At 36.5% G+C, this 27,955-nt stretch overlaps 2 protein-coding genes across 4 annotated transcripts; one reads left to right on the forward strand and one right to left on the reverse strand.

The window, feature by feature from the left end:
• On the reverse strand, window positions 1–7,015 carry LOC127860946 (uncharacterized). The gene is made up of 5 exons (XM_052399269.1): window positions 6,896–7,015; window positions 6,589–6,764; window positions 4,755–4,936; window positions 3,195–3,412; window positions 1–2,530 (listed from the first exon to the last, which is right to left on the reverse strand). Exons 3-5 carry the CDS (start codon window positions 4,894–4,896, stop codon window positions 1,928–1,930), a joined length of 963 nt encoding a protein of 320 aa, XP_052255229.1. The 5' UTR covers window positions 4,897–4,936; window positions 6,589–6,764; window positions 6,896–7,015; the 3' UTR covers window positions 1–1,927.
• Window positions 7,016–7,092: 77 nt separating this feature from the next.
• Window positions 7,093–27,688, forward strand: LOC127860945 (allantoicase-like). Of its 3 annotated transcripts, none has more exons than XM_052399268.1 (13): window positions 7,093–7,150; window positions 13,768–13,868; window positions 14,345–14,407; window positions 15,387–15,501; window positions 16,638–16,736; window positions 17,180–17,262; window positions 20,144–20,264; window positions 20,845–20,915; window positions 21,271–21,405; window positions 22,145–22,199; window positions 23,740–23,789; window positions 24,094–24,151; window positions 25,571–27,688. In XM_052399268.1, the coding sequence occupies exons 2-13, from the start codon at window positions 13,788–13,790 to the stop codon at window positions 25,804–25,806; spliced, it is 1,167 nt and encodes a 388-aa protein (XP_052255228.1). In that variant the 5' UTR covers window positions 7,093–7,150; window positions 13,768–13,787; the 3' UTR covers window positions 25,807–27,688. The 3 variants fall into 3 exon arrangements, with proteins under 3 accessions (XP_052255228.1, XP_052255225.1, XP_052255226.1); XM_052399265.1 differs by lacking the exon at window positions 7,093–7,150 and adding an exon at window positions 7,169–7,327; XM_052399266.1 differs by lacking the exon at window positions 7,093–7,150 and adding an exon at window positions 10,813–11,150.
• Window positions 27,689–27,955: the final 267 nt, after the last annotated feature.

Raw genomic sequence — 27,955 nt, forward strand, 5'->3', positions numbered from 1 at the left:
TTTATAATGCATTTATACTTTATTTGTAAATCTATACAAATGGTATCAAAACAAACATTTAACAGTTCAATAAATAGCTTACAACAACCCAAGCAGTAACAGTAATTAGCAATATATAGTGGTGATTAAAGGTAAGAACGCCACTTTTCAGTAAGAAATAAATGTATAAATATGAAGTCATTGAAATCATACAAAAAATCTGGAAATTGAATTTAAATCAATACTATTAATGTGTACAGAAACTACAGTAAAAAAAAAAATAATTATGATCAAGACAATGAAAAATTGACATGAATTCGAACCAGCAAAAACATTTACACAGTAAATTTCTAAAACAATTTGAAATTGTGATTTTAATGATAAAATATTTAAACATGACATAATGACCACAAAAAAGTTAAACAAATATTGCATCTATTTAAAAAGGAAAATGTACCAAAATTGAACATTTTTTTTATTTATTTTTCTTTCTTGAAAACTGAAAATTACTATTCATGTATACAACACAACAAAAAGAGCACTTTAACATCAATGAAAGTGACATGAATACAAATAAGTTAACATTTTATGATTAGCAACATAAATTTCTAAAAAATATTAGGAAATGTTTTATTTTTAATGATAAAATAATTACACACAACGGAATTAACCGAAACATGTCCAGTAAAAATCAAATTTATTTGAAAATGATAATTTAAGTAAGTGAATTTTTTTCACTTTTTCATTTTTTGCTTATAAACTTAAACAAGTTACAAAATTCCCTAACAATTAACAGGAATGATCAGAGGGTTATTTTAATGCACCAGAATGACTAAGATGAAAATACATCCCTACAGTAAAACAAGCACATATTGTGCAACAAAACACTATACATACAAATAACTTGTTAAGACAAGCAGGGTTTTGTAACATATGTGCCCTCTTGCTTTAAAGGAAAATACCAAATGGAATGGCAACATTTTAAACAAGAGATGTGTTTGTCAGAAACACAATGCCCCCTACTGCGCCGCTTTGAAGCCATATATTTGACCTTGAAGGATTCCCTTGGCCTTTCACCACTCAAAATGTGCAGCTCCATGAGATGCACATGCATGCCAAATATCAAGTTGCTATCTTCAATATTGCAAAAGTTATGAAAAAGGTTAATGTTTAGTGACAGACACACAGACTGACAGACACACACACAGGCCAAAAACAATTTACCCCGATCATTCAATCTTGGCATAAAAAGTGGGTGAAGCAAATAAAACTATAAATAATCTCTTCTGATATCAAATTTTATTAAGTTTGTTTGCATTATTTTTTCGTAACAATTTGCTTCATAACAAATCAAATGTACGTATTCATCAATAAATAAGATTTTTTTCTGATTAAGACTTAGTTCACAGTTTTAAGTGAAATGAAAACAAAGAGTGTAGATGACAACATGATTAATATAAAATTACACACTTTTTTTTACATATTTTAAATTTTCATATTTTTTTCTCATTTAAAAGTTATGTTCTTTTTGTTGAATTTACAACAATTTTCTTCTTTTTGTTGAGTTTTCAACTACTTTTGAAGATTTTTGTTGAGTTTTCAACTTTATACTTTTTATTTGTGTATTTTTGGTATTTTTACTTTTTTTAGATGTTTTTTTTAAATAAAAATGACAAAGATATGCCTACATTCAGCCATGCCATTATGAACAACAATCAAGACAATCAGAAAAAAAAGACAATTTAATTCAACTGTAATCAAAAGACATTTAAAATATATTAAAACCAAATTGACCTGAACATGAACGAACTATTAGCAAAAATAATATATTTTGTATAAAATTACAAATAATTTTGTTAAAAATATCGCGCTGCAATTAATTTTTATCTTACAAAAATTGTTTGTGTCTTTGAAAATTACCAAAACAAATATTTCTTGATTTAACAATTTATTTGGATGTCATTTTCTGGATGAGATGAGCCTTCATGGTTTTCGCCAGTGCCTCGAGCTCCACAATCTTCTTCCTCAAGGCTTCGTTCTTCACTTCTAGCTCATCGGCCTCTTTGTCCATCTCAACAAACTTTCGTTTCCTGATCTGCCTTGATCGTCGTGATGCCTCGTTATTCTTATCGCGTCTCTGGCGATACTTGTCCTTCTTTCGCCCCAGTTTCTCGATAAAAACGTCAGAGTCGGTGTCACTCGCGGTCACGTCCGTCGTCGATATCACGTCCACGGCTGCGGAAGTACCAACAACAACCGGAGTTGCCAATCTCTGCTTTTTCCGAGTAACATAATCATGATCAGCCACAGACGTCTCCGGCTGGAGACAAGATTCTATGTCGATCAGATTTTCTTTGGAAACTGCAGTTTCCAAGTAAGGAACGCACTTACGTTTCCTTGGTGCTGGAGTGGCGGATGGCCGCGGGATTTCCTCAAGAGCAGAGGCTGCTACCGCTGGTGACCCGTTGTTGAGCTGAGAAGCGATTCCAGAGAAATCCAGTTTCCCGTTTGAATCCTCTAAACTGACAACAGCGCTAGCAGCGTCAGACTCCTGTGAAAACATAACGACAGAACGATAAGTCTTGCATAATCCTCTTGAAACTTTTCTCAAGACTGCACATTCTCAGTATTATAGGTGTCATTATGTTAGTTGACTTTAGTAAATAATTAATATTTTAAATTCAACAGATCTATTTACCAATGATTGAATTGTGTCATTCGTTCAATCAACATTAATTAATTAAAATGGCAAATATATTGACCATTTATTAAACTTATACCCTACTACACATAATTTCTAACAAAATGTCAAGATGTATTCAGTACAATGATAAAACAGGATCAGCAACTTTTGAAGTCACTTAAATTTTAGTCTTGCTCTCGGAAAATGAGGTTTTATACATGTGCAAGGATAGTCCTACAAGATTAGCCTGTGGAGTCTGCACACTCTAATCACTTACAACACTTTCTGATTTTACCTTAATTTTCAATTAAAAGAAATTTCTATTTAGCCAAAAATCTGTTTCAGCACAAAGTGTCGCATCTGATTATCCTAACACGGTTGCATGGCCTAATCTGGGACGAAACTTTACCCACACACATCAAGTCCCATTTCCCCAGGACACTTTACCCACACACATCAAGTCCCATTTCCCCAGAGTGGGGCTGGTTTCTTCTTCTTCTATCATTTACTTGTCCAAACCCTGCGCACTTACCGTCATAAAGAAGTTGGAAAGATCCGTAAAGCTGTTGAGGAATTCCCCATCCATCATCCCCTCCATAGCAAGGTCAAACAGACCTCCCAGGTCAGCCTCCCCAGTGGTCATTGGACACTGACCAGCGGTCATTGGGAACTGACCTTCGCCCAGGTCCATCTTTCCCAGGTACATAGGTGTCGAGGCCTTGCCAGCAACAGTCTCGTTGCCAGCTTGAACTGAAATACAAAATGTTTAACATGCTTAAAGTGGACAATGGAGAAAGTGTCATCCGTGATGATTTCCCAGTGCGGACTTCACAGGCTAATTACAGACAACTTTTTACGCAAGTGCGTTAAGCCCCATTATTTATCAGCACAGCTCAAATACAATAAATTGTATTAAAATGTGTAATATTTATTTAAATAAAAATAGAATCATCAGCAATGTCATTATGATCTATAAGAATTTTATGTAGCTGTATCAAAACATTAAAAAGCTTAATATTTCAAGAAACAAATTAGACCTACTCTTGGCTTTTCAAGGCATAAGTAGTTGAACCTCACATTTCCCTGTTATATAAGCGGAATGTACTACAACTTAAGTTGTATCCAGCAAATCTCCAAACCAACAATGAATTCACGCGTTTGCTAGTTTCTACATGTCTATGATAATGTCCAAGTTAAACACACAAATACTTATATCCAACTGCACCTAATCACAATCTATGTTTCAGATGATCATTATTCAATTATGTTCATATTTGATTTAATAAATTAAGAGTATTTTTTTCCATTAAATATTTTTTTAAAGATTAAATTATTCAAATCTATTATCCACTTTCATGTAAACTGATTTAATAACTAACAGGTTGTGATTATACTTAGCTGTACATACTGATTTCTAGAAATTGCACAACCACTACTAATATTTATTTTTAGAAACTGAAATTGGGTCAGTGAGTGATGAAATCTGGTGAAATACCCCAGCAATGCATAGGTTTGTGATATTACAGTAAGCCTTGACCCATATTGTGTACAACAGTAAGTCAAGGTTCAATCCAGGCCAGGTGTATTAAAACAGTGCCAAGGTTTAAAGATTACTGCACTGTTTGTATACATTTCCATTCAATATTGATTTCAGCTTAAAGCATTGAAAAGGAAATATACAGAGTGTCTCTTTACATGGGTTACAACAAGAAACCTTTTCCTATAAGGCAGGTAAAACAATCACATAAAAAACCTTAACAGTAATATTTCTATATGTAACATCTTTAATGTTAAGATGTGTTCAAGTCAACTTCCTAAAAACAAAAGAAAATGAAAAAGTCTTTTTTTATATCGGGTAGTACACAATGCTTTCCACCACCACTTCGGACTTTGTTTTTTTAACAAATTGATGAAAAATGCAGATAGCAATGCTTTATTGGAAATAAGACTTTGATAAACATCAGTTTGTGGGGGTAATTTTTTTCCAAGGGGACCTCTTTATAAAACAGTAGCCCCTATGTATTACACAAAAACAAACAAGCTATGGTAAACGACCATCTTATTTCATGTTTCAAAAAAACATGCAAATTACCTGTGTCAAATAGGCCACTTGTCTTCTGTACTGAACGTAGTAAAATCTTGGAACAGTTCGAAGTCTGTGCGATGCAAGACATCAAACTGTTCCCCGCCACCGAGCGCCGACCCCTCGATGTCCAAGTAATCCACGAGTTCATCAAGGGTGTTCGGAACAATCTCCCCAGCTTCCGATAGGCACTGAAAACAATGTGATGTTCAAATGTATGCAAATAGATTAATATGAGCACTGCTCTGATAAATCCGGGATGAATGCATGTGCAAAAAGTGTCACCCCAGATTTGTTGAACCCATTTATATTCAGCTCTTTTGCATCGAAAGCCTTAGGCTTATTGAAACGCTCTCGAGTCCATTTCCTAGGTAGGATCAGTACTTGGTGTCTATTAGGAAGATCTAAAGATCAACCCCACAGTGGGTAACGAACCCATTACCTCCGCACTGCTAGACAGACACCATATCAACTATGCCACAATGATCTTACAGCATTACCTCCCTACTGCTAGACAGACACCATATCAACTATGCCACAATGATCTTACAGCATTACCTCCGCACTGCTAGACAGACACCATATCAACTATGCCACAATGATCTTACAGCATTACCTCCGCACTGCTAGACAGACACCATATCAACTATGCCACAATGATCTTACAGCATTACCTCCGCACTGCTAGACAGACACCATATCAACTATGCCACAATGATCTTACAGCATTACCTCCGCACTGCTAGACAGACACCATATCAACTATGCCACAATGATCTTACAGCATTACCTCCCTACTGCTAGACAGACACCATATCAACTATGCCACAATGATCTTACAGCATTACCTCCGCACTGCTAGACAGACACCATATCAACTATGCCACAATGATCTTACAGCATTACCTCCCTACTGCTAGACAGACACCATATCAACTATGCCACAATGATCTTACAGCATTACCTCCGCACTGCTAGACAGACACCATATCAACTATGCCACAATGATCTTACAGCATTACCTCCGCACTGCTAGACAGACACCATATCAACTATGCCACAATGATCTTACAGCATTACCTCCGTACTGCTAGACAGACACCATATCAACTATGCCACAATGATCTTACAGCATTACCTCCGCACTGCTAGACAGACACCATATCAACTATGCCACAACAGTTTGCACAAGCTAATCAGGAATAACACTTTCTGTCTAAACTGGAATTTTGCTAAGAAAATACTTTCTTTAAAAGAAAATTTGAATAAATGTATACATTAAGCCCACTTTTCCCAGAACAAGGTTCATAGTATGTTGGGCTATATTTTAATGTGGTTTTGAAATTTGTCTTTTGTCTGGTATGTGCCATTTGCTCTCATGTGCCTTTGGTTTATTCTCAAATATTAAAATTGTATTTTTTAAGTTGATTATCATGTTGACTATATTGTAAAGGTAAAAATCAGGAAGTGTGGGAGGGGATTTTAAAAACAAAATTATATTAACAAATGTTACTAAAATTTAAACAATCATTTGATATCTTCAACAATACCAAAACACAGGATTGTGTGAAATATCTTGAACAGCATAATCATTGCTCAGATCACCTTGAAAAGAAACATCTTTAAGATGTAATTCATGTTTGACCATTATAACTGCATGTTGTCACCTCACACATATAGTAACACTGATAAAAGTGATTGTCATCATAAACTGTTACAGATGTGTACATGTTGTTAAAAATGTTATCAATCTTGGCACCCTGCCAACTTTTACACCCTGTCATTTCAGCCATGTTGTCATATTTTGTTAAATGACAGCTATCGAAATTCAACATAGTCTTACCAGAATTTCCTGTTCTCCAAGCATGTTAACAAAGTCCGGTAGGATATCCGTCGTTGTGATTGGGCTAGAAATGTTGATAGAATCAACAAAAGTCGTTTTAGTAATGCTTTTCTTGCCGCTTGTGATTGCTTTTGCTCGGCCTTTTTGCCTTGCTTGCTTTGGGATGCCCCCTTTGGCTGAAAAATAACATGTTTATCAGTTTTCGATACATTTAGTGCAGTCAATTTAGGTGTATTTGAGTTAAAGGACTGAATTTCGTCTGAAAAAACAGATGCCATTGCGACAAATTTGTGAAATATGTCTTTACCTGGTTCGAAAGTCCGTTTGCTCCGTTCACATTAGTTCTACTGATGTAAAATTTCACATGCCCGTCTAGATATTGTGCAATAACCGGTTCCAAAATAAGCAATGACGTTATTTAGTATAAATAACCCACCAATGAACATGTTCGAAAATGGACAAGACCTCAAAATAGAATACAACAAGCCAATCAAAACACATGGTTTTCACCTGCTTTTCCTAAAATAGATTTGTGTAATATCGTCACCTATAACCAATTAACGTGTGTATATTATGTTACTATTTTCCCATGATTCCTAGCGTAGTTAACAACATACGAAAATGCCCGGAGATACCTGACCATACATTTTGAAGCATGTTGGCTTCGGCTACGTGTAATTTCCGTAAATGCGTTTCTTACGTTGACATTTTTTTTGTAAGCTGACAACAACAACAACAGGTTTGAATGAATTATTTTTAAATAAAATGTAAACAGTTCTGTAAAAAATTGACAACATATAACCTCAAATTAATAAATGAACAAATAGCTGATAACATCAACAACAACATTTGATAACCTACTTTGTAACAAAACATGATCAATTCTGTTTTGAACAAAAAATCAAAATTAAATCATAAATGGAATTTAAGTTTTATCATCTCTGCCCATACATGCCATACGTCCCGATCTCGGCGGGACAGTCCCGCTTTTGGGCCCTTTGTCCCGCCGTCCCGCCATGAGACGATTTGTCCCGACATTCGTAAAAAACGATGTAAGGTGTATAGGTTCCCAATAATATTCGCTATTCAAGCTCTGTTTCGCTAACACTTAACACCGCTAATCCCTTTATTGCCCCCCAATTAACAATCCGATTCTACTTATCGTGTGTACCAGTGTTGTTTATGACACCTTATCAGCGATTTATCGGCTAATTATTTATTTCATCAGGCATTCACACCATGGTGGTCTTCCAGATAGTGGTCGCTTATTGCTATCGATAGTTTTATAATATTGAAATAAATGTTGAAAATGTGTTTATTTTGTATTTGTTTGAAACGGTTTACAAAACAAAAATTGTTTTGTAAAATTAACGCTACGTCATAAATGAGTCTTTTACATTCAATGTTTAGTTCCAATATAGCGGGATATTCCGAAGGTGCAATATACCAAAATCGCAACAAACAGTCCAATAAGTGATACCCATCCTGTCTAGTGTAATTGTAATAAAAACAACGAGGTGCTATGCATGACAGTTTGACCCTACTCTAATTAAGCTAAATACAACGAGGTGCTATGCATGACAGTTTGACCCTACTCCAATTAAGCCGCGGAAATTGACAAGTAACAAACTGCGCATGGACACATGCTTAAAAAAACATCGCAACAAACAGTAAAAGAGTTACCCATCTTGTCTTGTGTTATTTTAATAAAAACAACGTGTTGTTATTCATGACAGTTTGACACTACCCCAATACAGCGCCTGACAATTCACAATTCAGTTTAATCTGTGTATATAGGAAGAAAACAAAATACGGAAATGTGTACGGCCGCGCATTCCGTGTGTAACTGATGTTTTTATGAAAAAGAAAAAAAACTGATGTAACTGTTCGGTAGATAGTGTACTGTAACCCGTACTTTCAGTCAATTGGATAGCCTCCCCTGCGTTAATGTTTGCCATTGAAATTAATATAATGAGTATTGTTGTCGTAATGTTCTAGATTTTGTACTCTTAAACAGATGAATATTATCTTCGTTGTTTGCTATTGTCTTATTTAATAAAACTGTTATTGTTATGTTTTAGATTTCATGCTTCATATCAGATGTTTTATGTCTTGAATAAAAGTATCAAGAGTTTTTGTTAGTACTATACTGACTATAGTAAAGGTGGAATGATAGATCGTTTTAGGTGTCCTGCTTTTTGGTCAAATGTCCCGACAATTTTTTATGGAATGTCCCGCTTTGGACCTAAGAAATTATGGCATGTATGTCTCTGCCTCTGGATTCCTGTTCTGTGAAATACCGATACTTTTTATACGCCCGTATAAAATACGGGACGTATTATGTGAAACCCCTTGGCGGCGGGCGGCGGGCGGTGGGCGGCGGGCGGCGGGCGGCGGGCGGAAGGCATCACTTTGTCCGGACTCTAATTCAAATTGTATTCATCCGATCTTCACCAAACTTGGTCAGCAGTTGCATCTAGTTGATATCTAGGCCAAGTTCGAATATGGGTCATGCCGGGTCAAAAACTAGGTCATAGGGTCAATAAGTGCATTTTCAAAGGGGCCACTTTGTCCGGACTCTATTTCAAATTGTATTCATCCGATCTTCACCAAACTTGGTCAGCAGTTGCATCTAGTTGATATATAGGCCAAGTTCGAATATGGGTCATGCCGGGTCAAAAACTAGGTCATAGGGTCAATTAGTGCATTTTCAACGGCGCCACTTTGTCCGGACTCTAATTCAAATTGTATTCATCCGATCTTCACCAAACTTGGTCAGAAGTTGTATCTAGACAATATCTAGGTCAAGTTCGAATATGGGTCATGCCGGGTCAAAAACTAGGTCACAGGGTCACTTAGTGTATTTCAAGCATTTAGCATGGTGTCCGCTCTCTAATTGAAGTAGTTTTCATCCGATCTTCACCAAACTTGGTCAGAAGTTGTATCTAGACAATGTTTAGGTCAAGTTCAAATATGGGTCATGCCGGGTCAAAAACTAGGTCACAGGGTCACTTAAACCATTTCAAGCATTTAGCATGGTGTCCGCTCTCTAATTGAAGTAGTTATCATCCGATCTTCACCAAATTTGGTCAGAAGTTGTGTCTAGACAATATCTACATGTAGGTCAAGTTCAAATATGGGTCATGCAAGGTTAAAAACTAGGTCACGAGGTCACTTAGTGCATTTCAATCATTTAGCATGGTGTCCGCTCTCTAATTGAAGTAGTTTTCATCAGATCTTCATCAACTTTGGTCAGAAGTTGTGTCTAGATGATATGTAGGTCAAGTTCAAAAATGGGTCATTTTAAAGTTATCAAGTTGTCCAAAGCCTTAAAACGGGCGTATCTTGTGACAGTTTGGCACTCTTGTTATACATTATAGACATACATAATTAAACATCAATATTAACACAATCTCATGTTGTTAGTCCCAGGAAACGGACTCGAGAGCCTTTCATTAAGCCATAGGCTTCAGGGCTCGACACTAAGGCACGTCCGAACGACATTCACTGCCTGTACCTAGGGTAGCCAATGTCCCAGGAACATGCCCAACCGGTCATGTGTATTCTGGGCGGGATTATGTGCTCTATATCAATAAACTGCATTTTAAATAAGCTTTTCAAAGATGTAAAAATCTTAATACAGTAAGATCAGATGACAATAAAATACCAGAGTGAAGTCAGAGACAACAAACACTTTTTAACAGGTCATATCCATACATGCCAGAAATTTTCGGGTCCAAATCAGGAAGTTCCATTAAAAATGTCGGGACATTTTACCAAAAAGCAGGACACCTAAAACGATCAATCATGCCACCTTTACTGAAGTCAGTAATCAGCTAATTTCATACAAAACCTCATAATTTCTTGCAAATATTGATGATGAATGTGTTTAGAATTGCATGAACATAGACGTTCTCTATTTTCCGGAAGTAAACAAACGTGCACTATGCAAAAGAACCCATTTGTGACTAAGGCAACGTTCAACGGGATGTGCGCTCATCGAGCACTGTTTTTATTCAACCAATCAAATTAACTCTAAATTTAGATTGATGCAATATGTACAAATTATTTTCTGAAAATCAGCCAAAAACTAAAGTAAATTTATGTCTCTGGTATCGGTCAGGGCTTGATTTGTTTGACTTATAATACACTGAATACCGCGTAATAATAGTATCTTTGAACTTGATTTGGGCCATGAAATACAATAGCAATCTGCTTAATGCACTACAATGCATCTATCCCTAGCAATTAACGACCCTTATCATAAAAATACCCTGGTGTGAATGCCCGATAAAATCAATAATTTGCCGATATATCGCTGATAATGTGTCAAAAACAACACTGGATCACTTGACTAGTAGATATGGTTAGTTAATAGGGGGCAATAAAGGGATTAGCGATGGTAATTAAAGCCAGACGGAGCTTGAATAGGGAATTTTATTGTGAACTTAAAGAGCGTATATCGTTTTGTTCCAATGTCAGGACAAATAGTGTTACATCGGGACACCGGGACAAACACCCCAAAAGCAGTACTGTTCCGCCAAGATCCGGACGTCTGGAATGTATGATCATATCTAGAAATAGATTTGGAACATATTTTTATCCAGAAAACACAACAGTACCAATTTTTTAACGGAATTCTGCTAGATACGGTTTTTGATTGGTTTCCTGGAAGTGACATGTTTTCAAGATAAAAATACGTTTTTTAACTAAAAGCCTGGATCGCCCAAGATCGTCCGGGGTCGATGAAGGTATCAAACTCAACATTAACACAAAGTTACATTGAAATTATTATTTATTTATCAATTTTAAATAACTTTAATTTGTTTGATTGATTAGAATTGTTTTTTACGCAGTTCAATTAGCAAAACTAATATTATTATTGAAGGTCGATCTCGGCTTTTAGTATAAAACTTAAATGTGAGTTAACCCTGTACAATTTTACGACTACCGTAATATGTAATTTTGCAACATTTAAGATTCACTTTCAATTTGTTGTCAGACAGCCACAGTTTATTATTAGTCTTAAGTAGATGAATATTGAATTCATTAGCATTAGTAAGGCAAGCTAATAAGAATGATTGAATCATAATTGTGCATCTCCACGCACAAGAAAATTAAAGTTGATTGATAAATATAAATGTTTTGATAATATTTGGGTCAGGGCACATGAAAGATTGGTCAGGGCTAGTAGGTTCTGCATTTACTAGCCCAAATGGGCTAGTTGAAAAAAAAGTTAGTGTCGAGGCCTGCCGGCTTTCCTACTCCTATAAATCTGAGATTTTACTTCAAGTATTGTTTGGACTAAGGCTTTCCATGCAATCAAGCTTAAATAAATAGGTTTGAACCAATTTGTACTATCATCAAAATTTATTGTGAACGTTAATGAAGAAATATTGTAATAAGGTGATCAAACAACAATTGCAGTCTTTTTGTAAATCAAATATCCCGATTGGGGACAAATTCTGTAATTTATTTGACTATTTCATATATACATATATATATATATATAGAAAGAGAGAGAGAGAGAGAGAGAGAGAGAGAGAGAGAGAGAGAGAGAGAGGAGAGGGAGGGAGGGAGGGAGGGAGGGAGGGAGGGAGGGAGGGAGGGAGGGAGGGAGGGAGGGAGGGAGGGAGGGAGGGAGGAAGGGAGGGAGGGAGATATCAGTCCCTAGGCCTAAATTGAAGGGTGCCCCGCCCTGCCCCTCCAAACCTCCGCCCTGCCCTTCCTAGAGCCCCCCCTGCCCTATTATGATTATTAATAAATCTCTTATAACATTGTAATTAATTTATTTTTCATTGTAGACATTTTATTTAATAATAATGTATTATGAGAATAATAAATTCTAACAATAATTAATAACAAATTAACATGTAACAGGAAGCATGCCAGAAACGCCAGTGCGCTCCAAAGTGCCCTTTTGACAAAATTCTGCGCGTGGGAAGTGCCCTTTTGACAAAAAAGCCTCCCCTGCCCTTTTCAAATCCTAGCTGGAGCACTGTATATATATGACCTTTATATACATATAACTATATCAGGCATTTCCCCAGGATTTTGGCAAGGCACAGCTGCTAGCGCGGAAGGGAGTTGACGCAAAATGGCCGTTTCGCTTGTAGATTAAAAAAATTTGCTTCATGTTCTAAATGAAAATCTAAATTACTGTAGAGCTATTAAAATAAATTCTTGTTGACTATGTTTTTGTTGTTACTCAATTTATTTCATTAAAGTCATATATTTTTAATATTAAATAACAAACATAAAGACAGGATCGGAAAAACATAAGCGCTACTGGGGAAAAATATATATATATATCTATATATATATACACACACAGTCATGTGTACCGGTATATATATATTTTTTTATTTCCTAAATTGCAAAAAGGCTGATTGAAAGTGTGACTTTGAGCTGCTGAACAGGTCTTGTCAGTTGTACAAAACCTGTTTACTTAACTTGCTTTAGCTAAATCCAAACAGTTCTGATAAAATAGTTCAAATTTTACTTGAAATTAATCATTAAAAAATACACACAAAGATTCAATTTATGCAAAGTTTGATATTAGTGTTACGGTTAGGCTACAAAATGGCAATTTTATATAATAATTTGTCACTTAAAAATGGGACTTGTGGCGATAAATTTTTCTCATGAAAACTCCTGATTTATATCTGATTGGTTTAATCAAATATGGCATTTCAATCTTATAAGCCTGTGGATAATATAATGCATTTTTTAAAAATCCATTTTGAAGAGGATTTGTTTTCCAAGAAGGTGTTGCCTGCTGCATGAAAACATTTTGATCAACATTAATTCGCCTTAATCGGGGATAGCTCTTAAAAAAACAGTAACTACATTGAATAATGGTAAAGTTGCATTGCATGCTGTATGTAGCCTTTTTATTACAATTCTAGATGATTTTTTTTTTAAATTGACAGAAATTACAGTTTGAATGAAAATTTAGCTAGGAAAACTTAAGGTAAAACTGTTTCAAAATAAAAGTGCTCATGAATCTAAAAATGGGGTTGCCTGATCAGGCAAGTACTTTTGATACCCTTACCACCCAGTGCAAAATATAAATCCCCTATGTTAATGTATAAATCCCCTATTGTATGTTAATAATATTTTTACATCTCCGTGATGGCCATGATGGGCTGATATTTAACTTACATTAGATATTTTCAGATTCAGTTCAGTGACACATAATGGCCACTCAGGATCAGACTGCCACGGCTCACCCAGCAATCCCAGATTTTACAGAGTATAATGACTTGGCTTCTTCCAAGGTACATATACAAAACAACTTACAAGACATGTAATGGCTTTGGTTTGAATTTCTATTTCTTCGAAGGCTTGTATTGAATTGCAGACTGTAAAAGTTTTTGTAAAAATGTTTTGATTGGATGCCATTTTTTTGTCCATCAATTTGTTCTTAACATATTTCTTTCTTCTCCTATCTTTTTTACCCAATGAAGGATTTTCTTCAACATTTGCTCTCATATTTATGTCAATTAAACAATATGTAGAAGGCATTAGTCAATCATGACTGCTTAAGGAAAGGTTACAAATTAAAGTAAAATGTTTAAGCCTCCATGTTTTTGTCTGCTCCATACCTCCCTTACCTTTGAAAGGTTTGCCAGGAAACTTGGTCAACATGTTTAAGTCAATTGAAGTTGTGACAATTCAAGGTCAAAGTCAGCATACTTGATGATATAAACTACTTGGTGGGATATAGCTGTTATATGACCACAATATTTTGCAGAATGGTGGAAGACTGCTGTTTGCAACTGATGATTGGTTTGCACCAGCTGAAAATTTACTAAAGGTATTATGGTGTTGCTTGTAGGGACAGTAAGTACAATATAAATTAGCCTGGCTTTGAAAAAACTGGATGTAATCCACATGCATCATGTATCCCATATACACCTGTGCAAACTGCAAAGGCTAATCAGGGACCATTCAATCATACTGTCACCTTTTATGGATTTTTTGTATGTTAAGGAAGTATCTTTGAAACAAAAGTCCTCATTATGTAGAAAGTATTTTCCTTGATTAACCATTGCAGACTGAGACAACATTTTAAACACATGCATTAAACATCATTTTCCTTAAGCATAATGTTCAAATAGTGAGTTATTTAACACAATTGACCATTTAAACTGACAGAATTTTTAAATAGGCCTACAATTCATGTTGTATTGTGGTTTTATTTATATAATATGCTGATCATTTCATCTTTTTTTAAAGATTAATAGCAAGTTCTGTTCTTTTGTACTTTTTCAAAGGTTACTACTGTATAGATCTTGCCATATACAGTTTAATCTCCTCCCCAGTTATTGTTTACAGATTGTTTTCAAACATCACAATATCACAAACAACACACATAAGAACTAACCCTTAGACTGGCTCTTGTGTAAAATTATACTTAAATAGTTAACCCTTTCCCACTCAGAGTCAAAGTAAAAATGGCTATGTGCAGACAGCATAAAACCAGAACAGCCTGCAAGATACTCGCAGTCTGTTCAGGTTTTATGCTGTTTGCTGCTTATCAGTATCTAAGAGTTGGAAATGAAGCCTTTAAAACTTGAATCAAGTAAGAAAGGCCTTTAATTAAAATTAACTTTCTAAGGGACTACAAATGCATCATAATGCGTGTCTAATGGTACAGGAATAACTTAAGCATGTGATATTTGAGGAAAATGATTGCAGACAATTGCAGAACAATTACACATTTTCATGTATAAGATTGACAAGATTCTGAAACTTCTACGTCATGATAAAACGCCAATATCAATGATTGACAGGATGAGGCTCCGATATTCCGCGAGGGCTACTATACAAACTGTGGCAAGTGGATGGATGGCTGGGAAACCAGAAGGAAACGCTGCGAGGGGTACAACTGGTGTGTCATACAGCTAGGTAGGTACTGGTAGAGAATGGATGAATAGGACAATGGTCTGGGAAAACAGAGCTAAATGCATGTGTGTAAAGTGACTTTCTTGTGCAGTTTGCGCAGGCTTATCAGGGATGACACTTTCCTATTTTATGTTGTTGTTTTTTCGTTTATAGAAAATCTCTTCCAGTTTAGGCAGAAAGAGTCATCCCTGATTAGCCTGTGGACGTGCGAATTGGGACTATACTATTTTACACACATGGGACTATACTATTGTACACACATGCATTAATAAGCCCAGTTTTTCCAGAATAAGGCTCAATATAAGAAATGGACATTAAAGATTATTTTATTTTCTTCAAACTTACAGCCAAAACTAAGACAAATGCATGCAGCTTGTTCAGTTGGTAGAGCACAGAATTGCAAATATTTGGATAGCATGTTTTAGTTCCCAGCCTTACCACATAGCTTGGGCGGTGATTGGTGATGAAATTGGGTAGCGCTCTGAGAAAAAGGGGGTTTAATGCATGTCCGTAAAGTGTTGTCCCAGATAAGTCTGCACAGGCTAATCTGCAAGAAACTTTTCGCCTAAATTAGATTTTGTGCGAAGAAAATACTTTCTTTAAATGAAAAATATCATATAATAAACAGAAAGTGTCGTCCCTGATAAGCCTGTGGTACTTTACGCACATGCTTTGTTTCTACAGCCATTCCCTTCCTAAATCTTATTGGTGACAGCACTCCACAGTCATATGTTTTGTTTATTCTGTTTATGATTATATTAAATATTCTATAAGATAATTACCTATCTTTTGTTTTCTTCAATATTGGATTATTAAAAACAAATGTTAATAACATGTTACTTTCGTTTGGTAATGATTGTTCTAGAGCATTGGTAATAAAAAATTATTGTTTTAATGTGTCACATATATTCACCAAAATAATCCTTTCTTCTGTATTGTCTACTCCATTATGTGATCTAAACATCTTTAGTACTCACTTATACACAATCAGTTTTGATTCAGAATCTGTGAGTTATGAACTTATTAGAAATTTCAAGTATTACTAGGCTTTAATGCTTTTGTAGCAAACTTTATTAATGATTCAAGAAAACGCATAACTAAGATTTTTTCCCAAAATGTTTGCTGTTTTTTTCGGCTAGGCATCAGTGGCCGTATCCATGGCATAGATGTGGATACCTCGTTCTTTACGGGAAACTTTGCACCCAGATGTTCGATACAGGTTGCCTGCCTCCCAGTATGTAAGTGAAAGACACATATAAACTTTCTTGTGTGCCCAAGATTGCTGTGTTTGTCACTTTGTAATGATGATCCCTATAATTGTGCCAATTGGCACCCAACAACAAATAGTCCACAGTCTGACTATGTTGGTTATTGTAACATTAAATGTTGTTTGTTTACTACCTAGTTATATTTTACATGGTCAATGCATTATGAGAAAACTGGGCTCAATGCATGTTTGTCACAGATAAGCCTGTACAGTCTGCACAGGCTAATCATGGACAACACTTAGAGCTCATACTTGATTTTTGTTTAGACATCCTTTAAACAAAAAACTCCATTGAATCGGAAAGTGTTTTCTCTGATTTGCATGTGAAAAATGCAAAGTCTGATCTGGGACGACATTGTTGGCACTTTCATTAAGCCCTGTTTTCCTAAGGCAAGTATCATTGTATGACTTCAGCCTACAAAGGCAGGGATCCAGACAGGCTGGGCACAGCTGCAAATGCTGAAGATTATTACATGGTGGAAAAGCTTAAGTCAGAGGTAACTTTCATAACTTAGCCTTGTAAGGGTAAAACTGGGCTAAATGCATGTGAGTAAAGTGTCGTCAGTCAAACTGGGCTAAATGCATGTGAGTAAAGTGTCGTCAGTCAGTAAGAATTTTCTTCTTAACAAAAATCCAGTTGATATGACTTTGTATGCTAATCTTGGACGACTCTTTTAGTTCTGCACATAAATTTAGCCGCGTTTTTTCAGAAAAAGTCTCAATCAATAAACTAATGCAAGTAATTTATGATAGTGGTTTAGAAATCTAAATTGCTATAAAACACTGCGCTCAATATAGAAAAAATGAAAGATAAAAAAAACAATAATAAATAATTGTTGCCATCTGCTTGTTTTTTAATGATACATAAGGATTTCAAGTGGTAATTATCTATTTTTTACACATGTTTTCCACCAGGTACTTAACCAAAGTTTGTCCCGACCGTTGTTAGTAAACTAATTTAGTTAACTAGCAGTACTTGGACACTTTCCCAGGTCTGTAGCCTCAGGTTCTTAAGAACCTCTTAAACTTTGAACGCCACATTCACTGTTAAATCTGCATGATTCTTCTTATATTTTAGATTCGCTCTGGGAAAACAGGGCTTTTCGCATGTTCATAAAAGGTCTTCCCCGAATTACCCTTCACAGCTGGCAGAGGCTAATGAGAGACAACACTTTCAGCTCATATGGAGTTTTTTTGTAAAAGATGAATCTTTCAAGCAAAAATCCAGTTGAAGCAGAAAGTGTTATCCCATGTTAGCCTGTGCAAATTGCACAGGCTTATCTGAGAAGACACTTTACACAGATGAATTGAGCTCAGTTTTCCCAAAACGCTATCATAGTGCACAGATTATGCAAAATATGACCCTTTCCCACTCAGAAGCAAATGGAAAATGGCTAAGTGCAAACAGCATAAAACCAGAACAGCCTGCAAGTAACTCGCAGTCTGTTCAGGTTTTATGCTGATTGCTACTCATCAGTATGTTAGGGTTGGAAATGAAGCCTTTTAACTTGAATATATTAAGAAAGGTCTTAAATTTAATTTTGATTTTCTAAAGGACTTAAAATGCGTCAAAGTGCGTTTTTATGTGATAAAGGGATAACTGACAAACATATGGGCCTTGCTCTGTGAAAAAGGGGTTAAATGCAGGTGCGCAAAGTGTCGACCCAGAATAGCCTGTGCAGTGCGCATAGGCTAATCAGGGACGACACTTTCCGCTTTTATGATATTTTTCGTTTCAAGAAAGTCTCTTGTTAGCAAGAATCAAGTTTAGGCGGAAAGTGTCGTCCCTGAATGCACAGGCTAATCTAGGATGATACTGTACCCACATACATTAAACCCCTTTCCCAGAGTGAGGCACATATTCAGACCCATTAACCCAGAGTGAGGCACATATTCAGACCCATTTTCCCAGAGTGAAGCACATATTCAGACCTGTTTACCCAGAGTGAGGCACATATTCAGACCCATTTTCCCAGAGTGAGGCACATATTCAGACCCATTTTCCCAGAGTGAGGAACATATTCAGATCCATTTTCCCAGAGTGAGGCTCATATTCAGACCCATTTTCCCAGAGTGAGGCACATATTCAGACCCATAAACCCAGGGTGAGGCACATATTCAGACCCATAAACCCAGAGTAAGGCACAAATTCAGACCCATTAACCCAGAGTGAGGCACATATTCAGACCCATTTTCCCAGAGTGAGGCTCATATTCAGACCCATTTTCCCAGAGTAAGGCTCATATTCAGACCCATTTTCCCAGAGTTAGGCTCATATTCAGACCCATTTTCCCAGAGTGAGGCACATATTCAGACCCATAAACCCAGAGTGAGGCACATATTCAGACCAGTTTACCCAGAGTGAGGCACATACTTATACCTATTTTCCCAGAGTGAGGCACATATTCAGACCCGTTTTCACAACATGAGGCTCATATTCAGACCTATTTTCCCAGAGTGAGGCACATATTCAGACCCGTTTTCCCAGAGTGAGGCTCATATCCAGACCTATTTTCCCAGAGTGAGGCACATATTCAGACCGTTTTCCCAGAGTGAGGCTCATATTCAGACCTATTTTCCCAGAGTGAGGCACATATTCAGACCCATTTTCCCAAAGTGAGGCACATATTCAGACCCATTTACCCAGAGTGAGGCTCATATTCAGACCTATTTTCCCAGAGTGAGGCACATATTTAGACCGTTTTCCCAGAGTGAGGCTCATATTCAGACCCATTTTCCCAGAGTGAGGCACATATTCAGACCCATTTTCCCAGAGTGAGGCACATATTCAGACCCATTTTCCAGAGTGAGGCACATATTCAGACCCATAAACCCAGAGTGAGGCACATATTCAGACCCATTAACCCAGAGTGAGGCACATATTCAGACCCATTTTCCCAGAGTGAGGCTGATATTCAGACCAATTTTCCCAGAGTGAGACACATATTCAGACCCATTTACCCAGAGTGAGGCACATATTCAGACTCATTTTCCCTGAGTGAGGCACATATTCAGACCGTTTTCTCGGAGTGAGGCACATATTCAGACCTATTTTCCTTGAGTGAGGCACATATTCAGACCCGTTTACCCAGAGTGAGGCTCATATTCAGACCCATTTTCCCAGAGTGAGGCTCATATTCAGACCCATTTTCCCAGAGTGAGGCACATATTCAGACCCATTTTCCCAGAGTGAGGCACATATTCAGACCCATTTTCCCAGAGTGAGGCACATATTCAGACCCATTTTCCCAGAGTGAGGCACATATTCAGACCCATTTTCCCAGAGTGAGGCACATATTCAGACATGTTTACCCAGAGTGAGGCACATATTCAGACCCATTTTCCCAGAGTGAGGCTCATTACATTCATGTTTTTCAGGATTGGGAATATCTGGCCCCGGTGACCGCATTACAGCCAGGGTACCGTACATTGTGTCACAACTACTTGAAATGTAGCAGCAGGAAGCGCTATACACATGTCCGACTCAACATATATCCTGGTGAGCAGTCTGAGACTGGAAGGTTATATGTCTCCTTCTGGGAAAACCAGACTTAATGCATGTGCGAAAAGGGTCATCTCAGATTAGACTGCGCAATCTGCACAGGCTAATTAGGGACAAAATTTTCCATTTGTATTTTTCTTGGAAAAACGTCTTATTTTAGCAAAAAAACAGTTAAGGTGGAAAGTGTCTTAATTGATTAGTCTATGTGGACAGTACAATGTGGCACTTCACTTTACCCACATGCATGAATCCCCGAATTTCCCAGAACAAGTCTTATATTCAAAAGGTTTGATGCATCTGTAATGATTGGCAGCTTACATTAATCCTGTTTACAATAAATATTCCTTAAAGGAATGCATGCATGTTTGTTATCTAAGTACTGATTATTTTGGTTAATATCTCTAATTGGTATTCATAATAACCTTGGGATAAGATTTCAAACTTTGGTAAGGAGCTTTCAAAACAGAATGTTTTACCTCATCTGTATTTTGTTTTAGCTCATTGGTATTTTCAGTATAATATATGTATGGATACCCTGTTGATCAAGGGGTATTTTATGTCTACATTTCATTTCCAGATGGAGGTATCGCTCGGTTACGAATCTATGGAGAGGCCATGCCTGACTGGTCACATATATCAGAAAGAACGGTAGGATGTTAATGTGTATATATAAAGTATTTGAGCCAGGCTCTGGGAAAATGGGGCTTAATGCATGTTCACAAAGTGTTGTTCCAGATTTGTTGTCTGTGCAGTTTGCACAAGCTAATTAGGGACAACACTTTGTGCTTTATGGTATTTTTGTGTGTCAAGGAAGTCTCTTCTTAGCAGAAAGCCTTGTAAAGAGGCAATTGTCACTTGCACAGGCTAAACAGGGACAGCTCTGTTTGCAGAAACTTGATTTTCACTAAGAAGAGACTTCCTTTCAACCACAAAAATACCATAAAAGCGAAAAGTTTCATCACTGATTAAGCAGAGCTAGCCATTTTGAAATCTTTATTTACAGATGATAGACTTGTTATCAGCAGTCAATGGTGGTGTATGTCTAGGGTACAGCAGAACCAGTGAGGGATGGCCCAGGAACCTCATACTGCAGGGCCTGGGGGAGGGACAAACTGACGGCTGGAAAGTCATACCACTGGTATGTGTGGCAGTGGAGCTGTGAATAGATTTATGAACAATATTTAATTTAGATTTGTTCTGGGAAAACTGGGCGTAATGCAGGCTGGGTGCACCAACGTTATGTGTTGCAGTACAGTTGTGAATAGATTTAAGCAGAGCGCAGGGAAACTGGGCTTAATGAAAGTACGTAAAGTGTCGTCCCAGAATAGCCTGTGCAGTCTTTACATGCTGATTAGTCGAGGAACTACACTTTTTGCTTTTGCAGTATTTTTTGTTTGAAAGAAGTCTGTAAGCAAAAATCAAGTTTAGGTGTAAAGTTTCATCATGTATTGGCCTAGGCTAATGTGGGACGACACTTTACGCACATGTCTTCAGTTCCATTTTTCTAAAGTGCAAATTATTTTCATACAATAGTAAATTTCATGTGATAAAAAGCTTGTATTTTAAACAAATTTACAACAAATTTGAGTTTCCATATTATATATTGGCAGAAGTGTATTTGGTAAGCACCAACCTCAATAATTAGTAAAATTCATTATTATTTTTTCATTACCATTCAATCTTTCACTTGTCTTTTGATTTAGGAACATAATGCTAATGATGTTTATTTGATGTGAGCTTAACATTTATTTGGAATATATATTTGTTATCATTTTGTCAGCATCCACACAATTTCCTGACGTCTACAGACAATTAGGCAAAGCTTTTAATAGTCCATGTTTTGCCAGACTTTAACAGCATTGCTTTGTCAATTTTAGGCAACCCGACCGTCTGTAGTCCAGTTCAATCGTCATGGGTTGCTACATGATTCTGGTAAATCCATGTCTTTTGCATTTCCTTATAAAAACCCACATTTGTGATGCTTTAACCCTTTCAATGCGGGAACCGAATTTTGAAGGACTTTGCAAACAGTTTATATCCAGATGAGACGCCACAGAACATGGCGTTTCATCAGGATCCAAACTGTTTGCTATTCTGATAGTATTCTTTGAAAAAAAATGAAGAAAATGCTAATTTTAGAAATTCAGCAGACGATATTTTAGCAGACGACAAATTTCCCAGCATGCAAAGGGTTAAGCATTCACTTGACCACCTATCTGCATCAACATACTCCGTGAAGCTTATTTATCAACTCCTCTTTAAATTATCCCTAGATTTTGCTCAAACTTTTACAGTTGAATGACATTAAAGCATGGGTTATCAAGCAGGAAGGAATTTAGGGTGCAAAGAGTTTTGGAAAAATTATGGCCCTTTGTCTGTTTTTTTTCTTTATTATATTTTACTCCCACAATTTTGTGTTTTCAACTGATTAGTGGATATCTTTCATCAAACTTCTACAGCTGAATGATCATAATGTGCCAATGATCGCTTGGAGAAGAATTTTGACTGTGACAAACTTTTTGGCAGATTTATGGCCCTTTTTTTTGCACTTTTTAAGTCCCAGAAATTGTGTGTGCTAAACTCCTCTTAAACTACTAAGTGGATTGTGCTCAACTTTACACATCTGAATGACCTGAAGGCCTTAACAGATGTATGTCCCGTTTATTTGTTTCTACTGTTGTACCGTTCTAACCTTGTTTAAAATAACTAAACATTATTAAAATATGACTCTAATTGGGGTATGTGTTTTTTCTCCCAGTATTGAGTGAACAAAATTGGGTGGGGGCAAGTCTTCTATCTGACTTGTGGATTTGTCATTGCCCCAACATGTATCGTAGTGCAGTCAGTATCTGGGGCACATCTATTTCATTGTCAATTAGCGTATTTTATCAATCAAGAAATATGTTTAATAACATTAATTATGATAATCATAACCAAAAAAAGGAGAACGGTTTTTAGAACAATGAAGTTGTTAATTACGTTTATCTATGTTATTAATCATACTAATGTTAATATTTGTTTTTGAAAAATAATTGTGTAAGACAAATCTCATTAAATGCCTAAAATAGTATATCAGCTGCGGTGTGAGAAAATGGGGTTTTATGCACCTGTGTAAAGCTTTGTCCCAGATTAGGATGTGCAGTCCACACAGGCTAATCAGGGACAACAATTTCAGCCTTTATGGTATTTTTCGTTTTAAGGAAGTCTCTTAAGGAAAACCAAGTTAATGTGGAAAGTGTTTTCCCTGATTAGCCTGTGCAAACTGGGGCAACCCTTCAAGCCCTTGCATTAATCCCCTTTTTCCCAAAGCTGGGCCCATGTTCAATCCACACAGGCTAATCAGGGACAACACTTTCCGCAACTATGACATTTTTCGTTTAAATGAAGTCTCTTCTTAGCAAATCTGGAATGACACCTTATGCACATGCATTATGCCCAGTTTTCTCAGAAAGCGACTCAAATGTATTTTCAGGATCAGAGTGGTGTGTGTTCCGTCTCGGTCATCATGGCATTGTTGACACGGTAACAGTTTTTTTAATGACCAAAAATATTATGGTTCTTTGAGATTTTAATGTACATTTCAGTTATGTTTTACTTGATCGAGTGTATCACTTATTTACTTAAACAAAATTGTTTGAGTTTATTGCTGTGAAATATTAAAAGCATAGTATTTTCGTGTTTCATACTATATTAGCTAATCTCTTAAGTAGATATCCTGCAAGTGCAATTTTCGAGCGCACAGGCTTATCTGGGAATAATAATTTACGTACAATTTACGTACGTATTAATCCCCATTTTCCAAGACCAAGGCTTGTATGTGTTTCAGGTGGAAGTTGACACCAACCATTTCAAGGGAGACTATCCAGATTCCTGTCTGGTCGAAGGTATGCAACTGGGTTTTTCAACAAACAGCGCATAAGACACAGGCCCCGATGTCTTGATTGCTCTTGAGTCTGATTTACCAAGATGAGTTTAAGCATACATTTATCGTATTGTTTAGCCCACTCCATGGTGGAATGTATTTGTGTGAGTGTGTTACAATGTCAAAGCTCTCAAGACTGTGAATTTGCATAAATTGCACAATTTTACTTGGTAGAACCAGTGTTATTTGTATGCCACCAAAGAAGGGCATATAGTGATTGCACTGTCTGTCTGTCTGTCCGTCTGTCTGTCTTTCTGTCACACCTTCGGGTTTAGGTTTCTAAAAAATGCTCATAACTTCTATGTCGCTTCAGATGTAACCTTCATATTTGGTATGCATGTGTATATGGACAAAGCCTTTCCATACACAAAAATTTTGACCCCTTTGACGTTGAACTTAGGGTCCGCATATAGGTTTCAAAATCTGCGTTTAGGTTTCGAAAAAACGTTTTTAGGGGTATATGTCTTCCGATGGAGACAGCTCTTGTTTCATTCAAATTCGGGGCTTGTATTTGGCCCCATTCCCAATTTTTAAAACAAAGTATATATTTTTTCCTAATGGAACCTAAAAATTGAAGGTTTCCAAAAAAAAATTAGTTTATCTCCCATCCAACTCTATAAATTGAACCTTAGTGATTTTAATATTGAAAACACTTTTAACCTCAATTTTGAGGCATTTGTTAGCAATAAAACAACAACACTAATTTTTCAATTTTAGTCAAAATGTAACGATTGATCCCAATCCAAAGGAACCCGGCCCCATTCCCAAAATGGTGGGAAAAACCTGTAGGACACTATACACACATGCTTTAAGACCCCTTATCCTAGAGTGGGACTCAATTACATTTCATTAGATCAATAGATTTCCTTATGTCTGTGACTATTGGGTTAATGTCATTTTATATTAAAATGCTTTAAAATGGGAAATATTGGTGAAGAATTTTACTTCTAACCTTTATCTACCAGTAATTAAAATGCAATGTAAGCATGCCAGCAGCACTTCTAAATTAGTCCCTCTTCAATATAACTATGGTTAAAATTCTTTAATCTTGACCTATACTTTATTGCTACAAAAATGGAGCTTTGTTTTGGAAAGTCTGTGATTAATGCATGTGTGTAAAGTGTAATCCCTGATAAGCCTGTGCGGTCCACAGAGGCTAATCAGGGACTACACTTTCCACCTAAATTGTTTCTTTGTTCAGAGGAGACTTTCTGTACAAAAAATATGAAAACGGAAAGTGTGGACCCTGATTCCCCGTGCAGATAGCACAGGGTTAATATCTGGAACGACACTAAACCCACATGCTTAAAGCCTCGTTTTTCCAAACACAGAGCATCAGATTCATACATAACTAGGCCTACACTCATTTTCTCCATTTCAGCATGCTTCATTGACGACAGAGATGCAAATTTAAAGACAGCTCTACGACACACTGACTGGAAAACTTTACTTCCAGTAACAAAACTCAAGGGACATAACCAGCACTGTTTGGATAAAAATGAACTGGAGAGTGTTGGAGTGGTCTCCCATGTCAGGTTGACTATTTATCCGGATGGTGGTGTTAGTAGATTCAGAATCTGGGGAACCAAAGCTCAGCGTCCAACAGCAAAATTGTGATGATTTGTATGTCTATATTCCATTCAATTGAACCTCGTTCTGGGAAAACAGGGTTTATTGCATGTGCTTAAAGTGTCATCCCAGATTAGCGTGTGATGTCAAATCATGTGTCAGGCTAATCAAGAATGTCACTTTCCGCTGTTATGGAGGTTTTCGTTTAAAGGTCTCTTCCAAACGAAAAGTCAGTGTTGGCAGAAAGTGTTGCCCCTAATAAGCCTGTGTGCACTGCACAGGCTTTTCTGGGATGACACTTTATGCCCATGTATCATGCCCAGTTTTTCAAGAACAAGGCTTAATAATACCTTTACACGCAAAGTTTGAGACATTTCATGGTGTTTTCCTCTTGTTATATTATAATGCCCCCCCTTCAAAGAAGAGGGGGTATATTGTTTTGCACATGTCGGTCCGTATGTCCGTCCATTTGTCCGTCCACTAGATGGTTTCCGGATGATAATTCAAGAACGCTTAGGCCTATGATCATGAAACTTCATAGGTACATTGATCATGACTTGCAGATGACCCCTATTGATTTTGAGGTCACTAGGTCAAAGGTCAAGGTCACGGTGACTTGAAATAGTAAAATGGTTTCTGGATGATAACTCAAGAACGCTTATGCCTAGGATCATGAAACTTCATAGGTACATTGATCATGACTCGCAGATGACCCCTATTGATTTTCAGGTCACTAGGTCAAAGGTCAAGGTCACAGTGACTCGAAACAGTAAAATGGTTTCCGGGTGATAACTCAAGAATACTTAGGCCTAGGATCATGAAACTTCATAGGTACATTTATCATGACTTGCAGATGACCCCTATTGATTTTCAGATCACTAGGTCAAATGTCAAGGTCACAGTGACAAAAAACGTATTCACACAATGGCTGCCACTACAACTGACAGCTCATATGGGGGGCATGCATGTTTTACAAACAGCTGTTGTTTAATTTAAGATGTTTCCATCATGAAATACCATAAAGTTAGTTCAACTTTAAAGCATGTTTATGTCTTGATTCATTAATTTAACCAAATGTAGATAGTGCACATGTTCTGTCCATTCCACAAAATTTCATGAAAATATGAATACAAAAACGACCTAAAACTTTATTTTGAGATTTATTTACTTCAAGCCTGTTTGGTGGAAAATTGTGTTCAGTGTATGAGGCAATAATCTCAATTATTTATTATTGTTTATTAATAATTACTCAGTTTTATATTAAGTTTTGCTTGGGCATGCATAGTGTATGATGAATTTGAGTGGCACGCAGGGGAAATGGGGCTTAATGCATGTGAGTACAGTGTGCAGTCTGCACAGGCTAATCATGGATGACATTTCTGCTTTAAAGGTATATTTCTTCTCAATGATGTCTCCTCTAAACAAGAATGAAGTGCAAACGTACAGTGTTGTCCCTGATGAGCCTTTGCAGACTGTACAGGCTTATCTGGGGTGATGCTTTACTCACATGCATATCAACGGAACAGCAACTAAGAATATTAGAAAAACGACTTTGCTCTAAAATGTTTTCATTTGATCTTCAATAAGCAAATCATTCATGATCATGAAAGGTAAACTGTTTGGGTTTTATTGACAGACTGATGATGAATGCTTTATTACTATTTAATCTATTACAATCACGTTATTATGTATTTATTTTACAATATTTTGAATAAACATATTTTTATTTTACCTCTATATTGTGTATTATTTGTTTATTTTATATATTCTCTTACGTTTACATACTTGTATTAAAGAGCATATTTAGTATTAAAAGAAACATGTATTAAAACATCTTAATGACTGTGTTATTGTTCGCATGCATATCTATACATACCCGATCAATGTGTAGTACACATTTTTAGTGCCAATAAAAGACATTATATGAACACTTTCGTTTTGTTTTTACTCTTTTTTTTTTGCTAACATGTACATAGACAACACAAAACTAATTATTTCGGGTTCTAATATCAGCTTCGTATGGTTAAAACATGTGGTCCGTTTAGTCTGTGGCCCGCAAAGTCCATCTACCAGAAGACAGTTCACGCTATTGTCAAGAATAAAGTTTTAATTAAATACCTTATGTAGTTACAACCAGAACTTTATGTTGAAAATGTAATTAAAGAAGTCCAAAGAATGTGTGTGTACTTTTGAAATT

The sequence above is a fragment of the Dreissena polymorpha genome, chromosome 15, assembly GCF_020536995.1.
Source record: "Dreissena polymorpha isolate Duluth1 chromosome 15, UMN_Dpol_1.0, whole genome shotgun sequence".
Taxonomy (NCBI): domain Eukaryota; kingdom Metazoa; phylum Mollusca; class Bivalvia; order Myida; family Dreissenidae; genus Dreissena; species Dreissena polymorpha.

What these genes read in the sequence shown, in the direction of transcription:
- LOC127860946 (XM_052399269.1), bottom strand. Translation starts at nt 4,896, where the DNA reads ATGAACTCGTGGATTACTTGGACATCGAGGGGTCGGCGCTCGGTGGCG. An exon ending in AAGTGGCCTATTTGACACAG is followed by an intron (nt 3,413 to 4,754) that starts GTAATTTGCATG and finishes TTTGTATTTCAG; the next exon opens with TTCAAGCTGGCAACGAGACT. An exon ending in TTTCCAACTTCTTTATGACG is followed by an intron (nt 2,531 to 3,194) that starts GTAAGTGCGCAG and finishes ATGTTTTCACAG; the next exon opens with GAGTCTGACGCTGCTAGCGC.
- LOC127860945 (XM_052399268.1), top strand. Translation starts at nt 13,788, where the DNA reads ATGGCCACTCAGGATCAGACTGCCACGGCTCACCCAGCAATCCCAGAT. An exon ending in CTGGTGTGTCATACAGCTAG is followed by an intron (nt 15,502 to 16,637) that starts GTAGGTACTGGT and finishes TTTTTCGGCTAG; the next exon opens with GCATCAGTGGCCGTATCCAT. An exon ending in GGTTGCCTGCCTCCCAGTAT is followed by an intron (nt 16,737 to 17,179) that starts GTAAGTGAAAGA and finishes GTATGACTTCAG; the next exon opens with CCTACAAAGGCAGGGATCCA.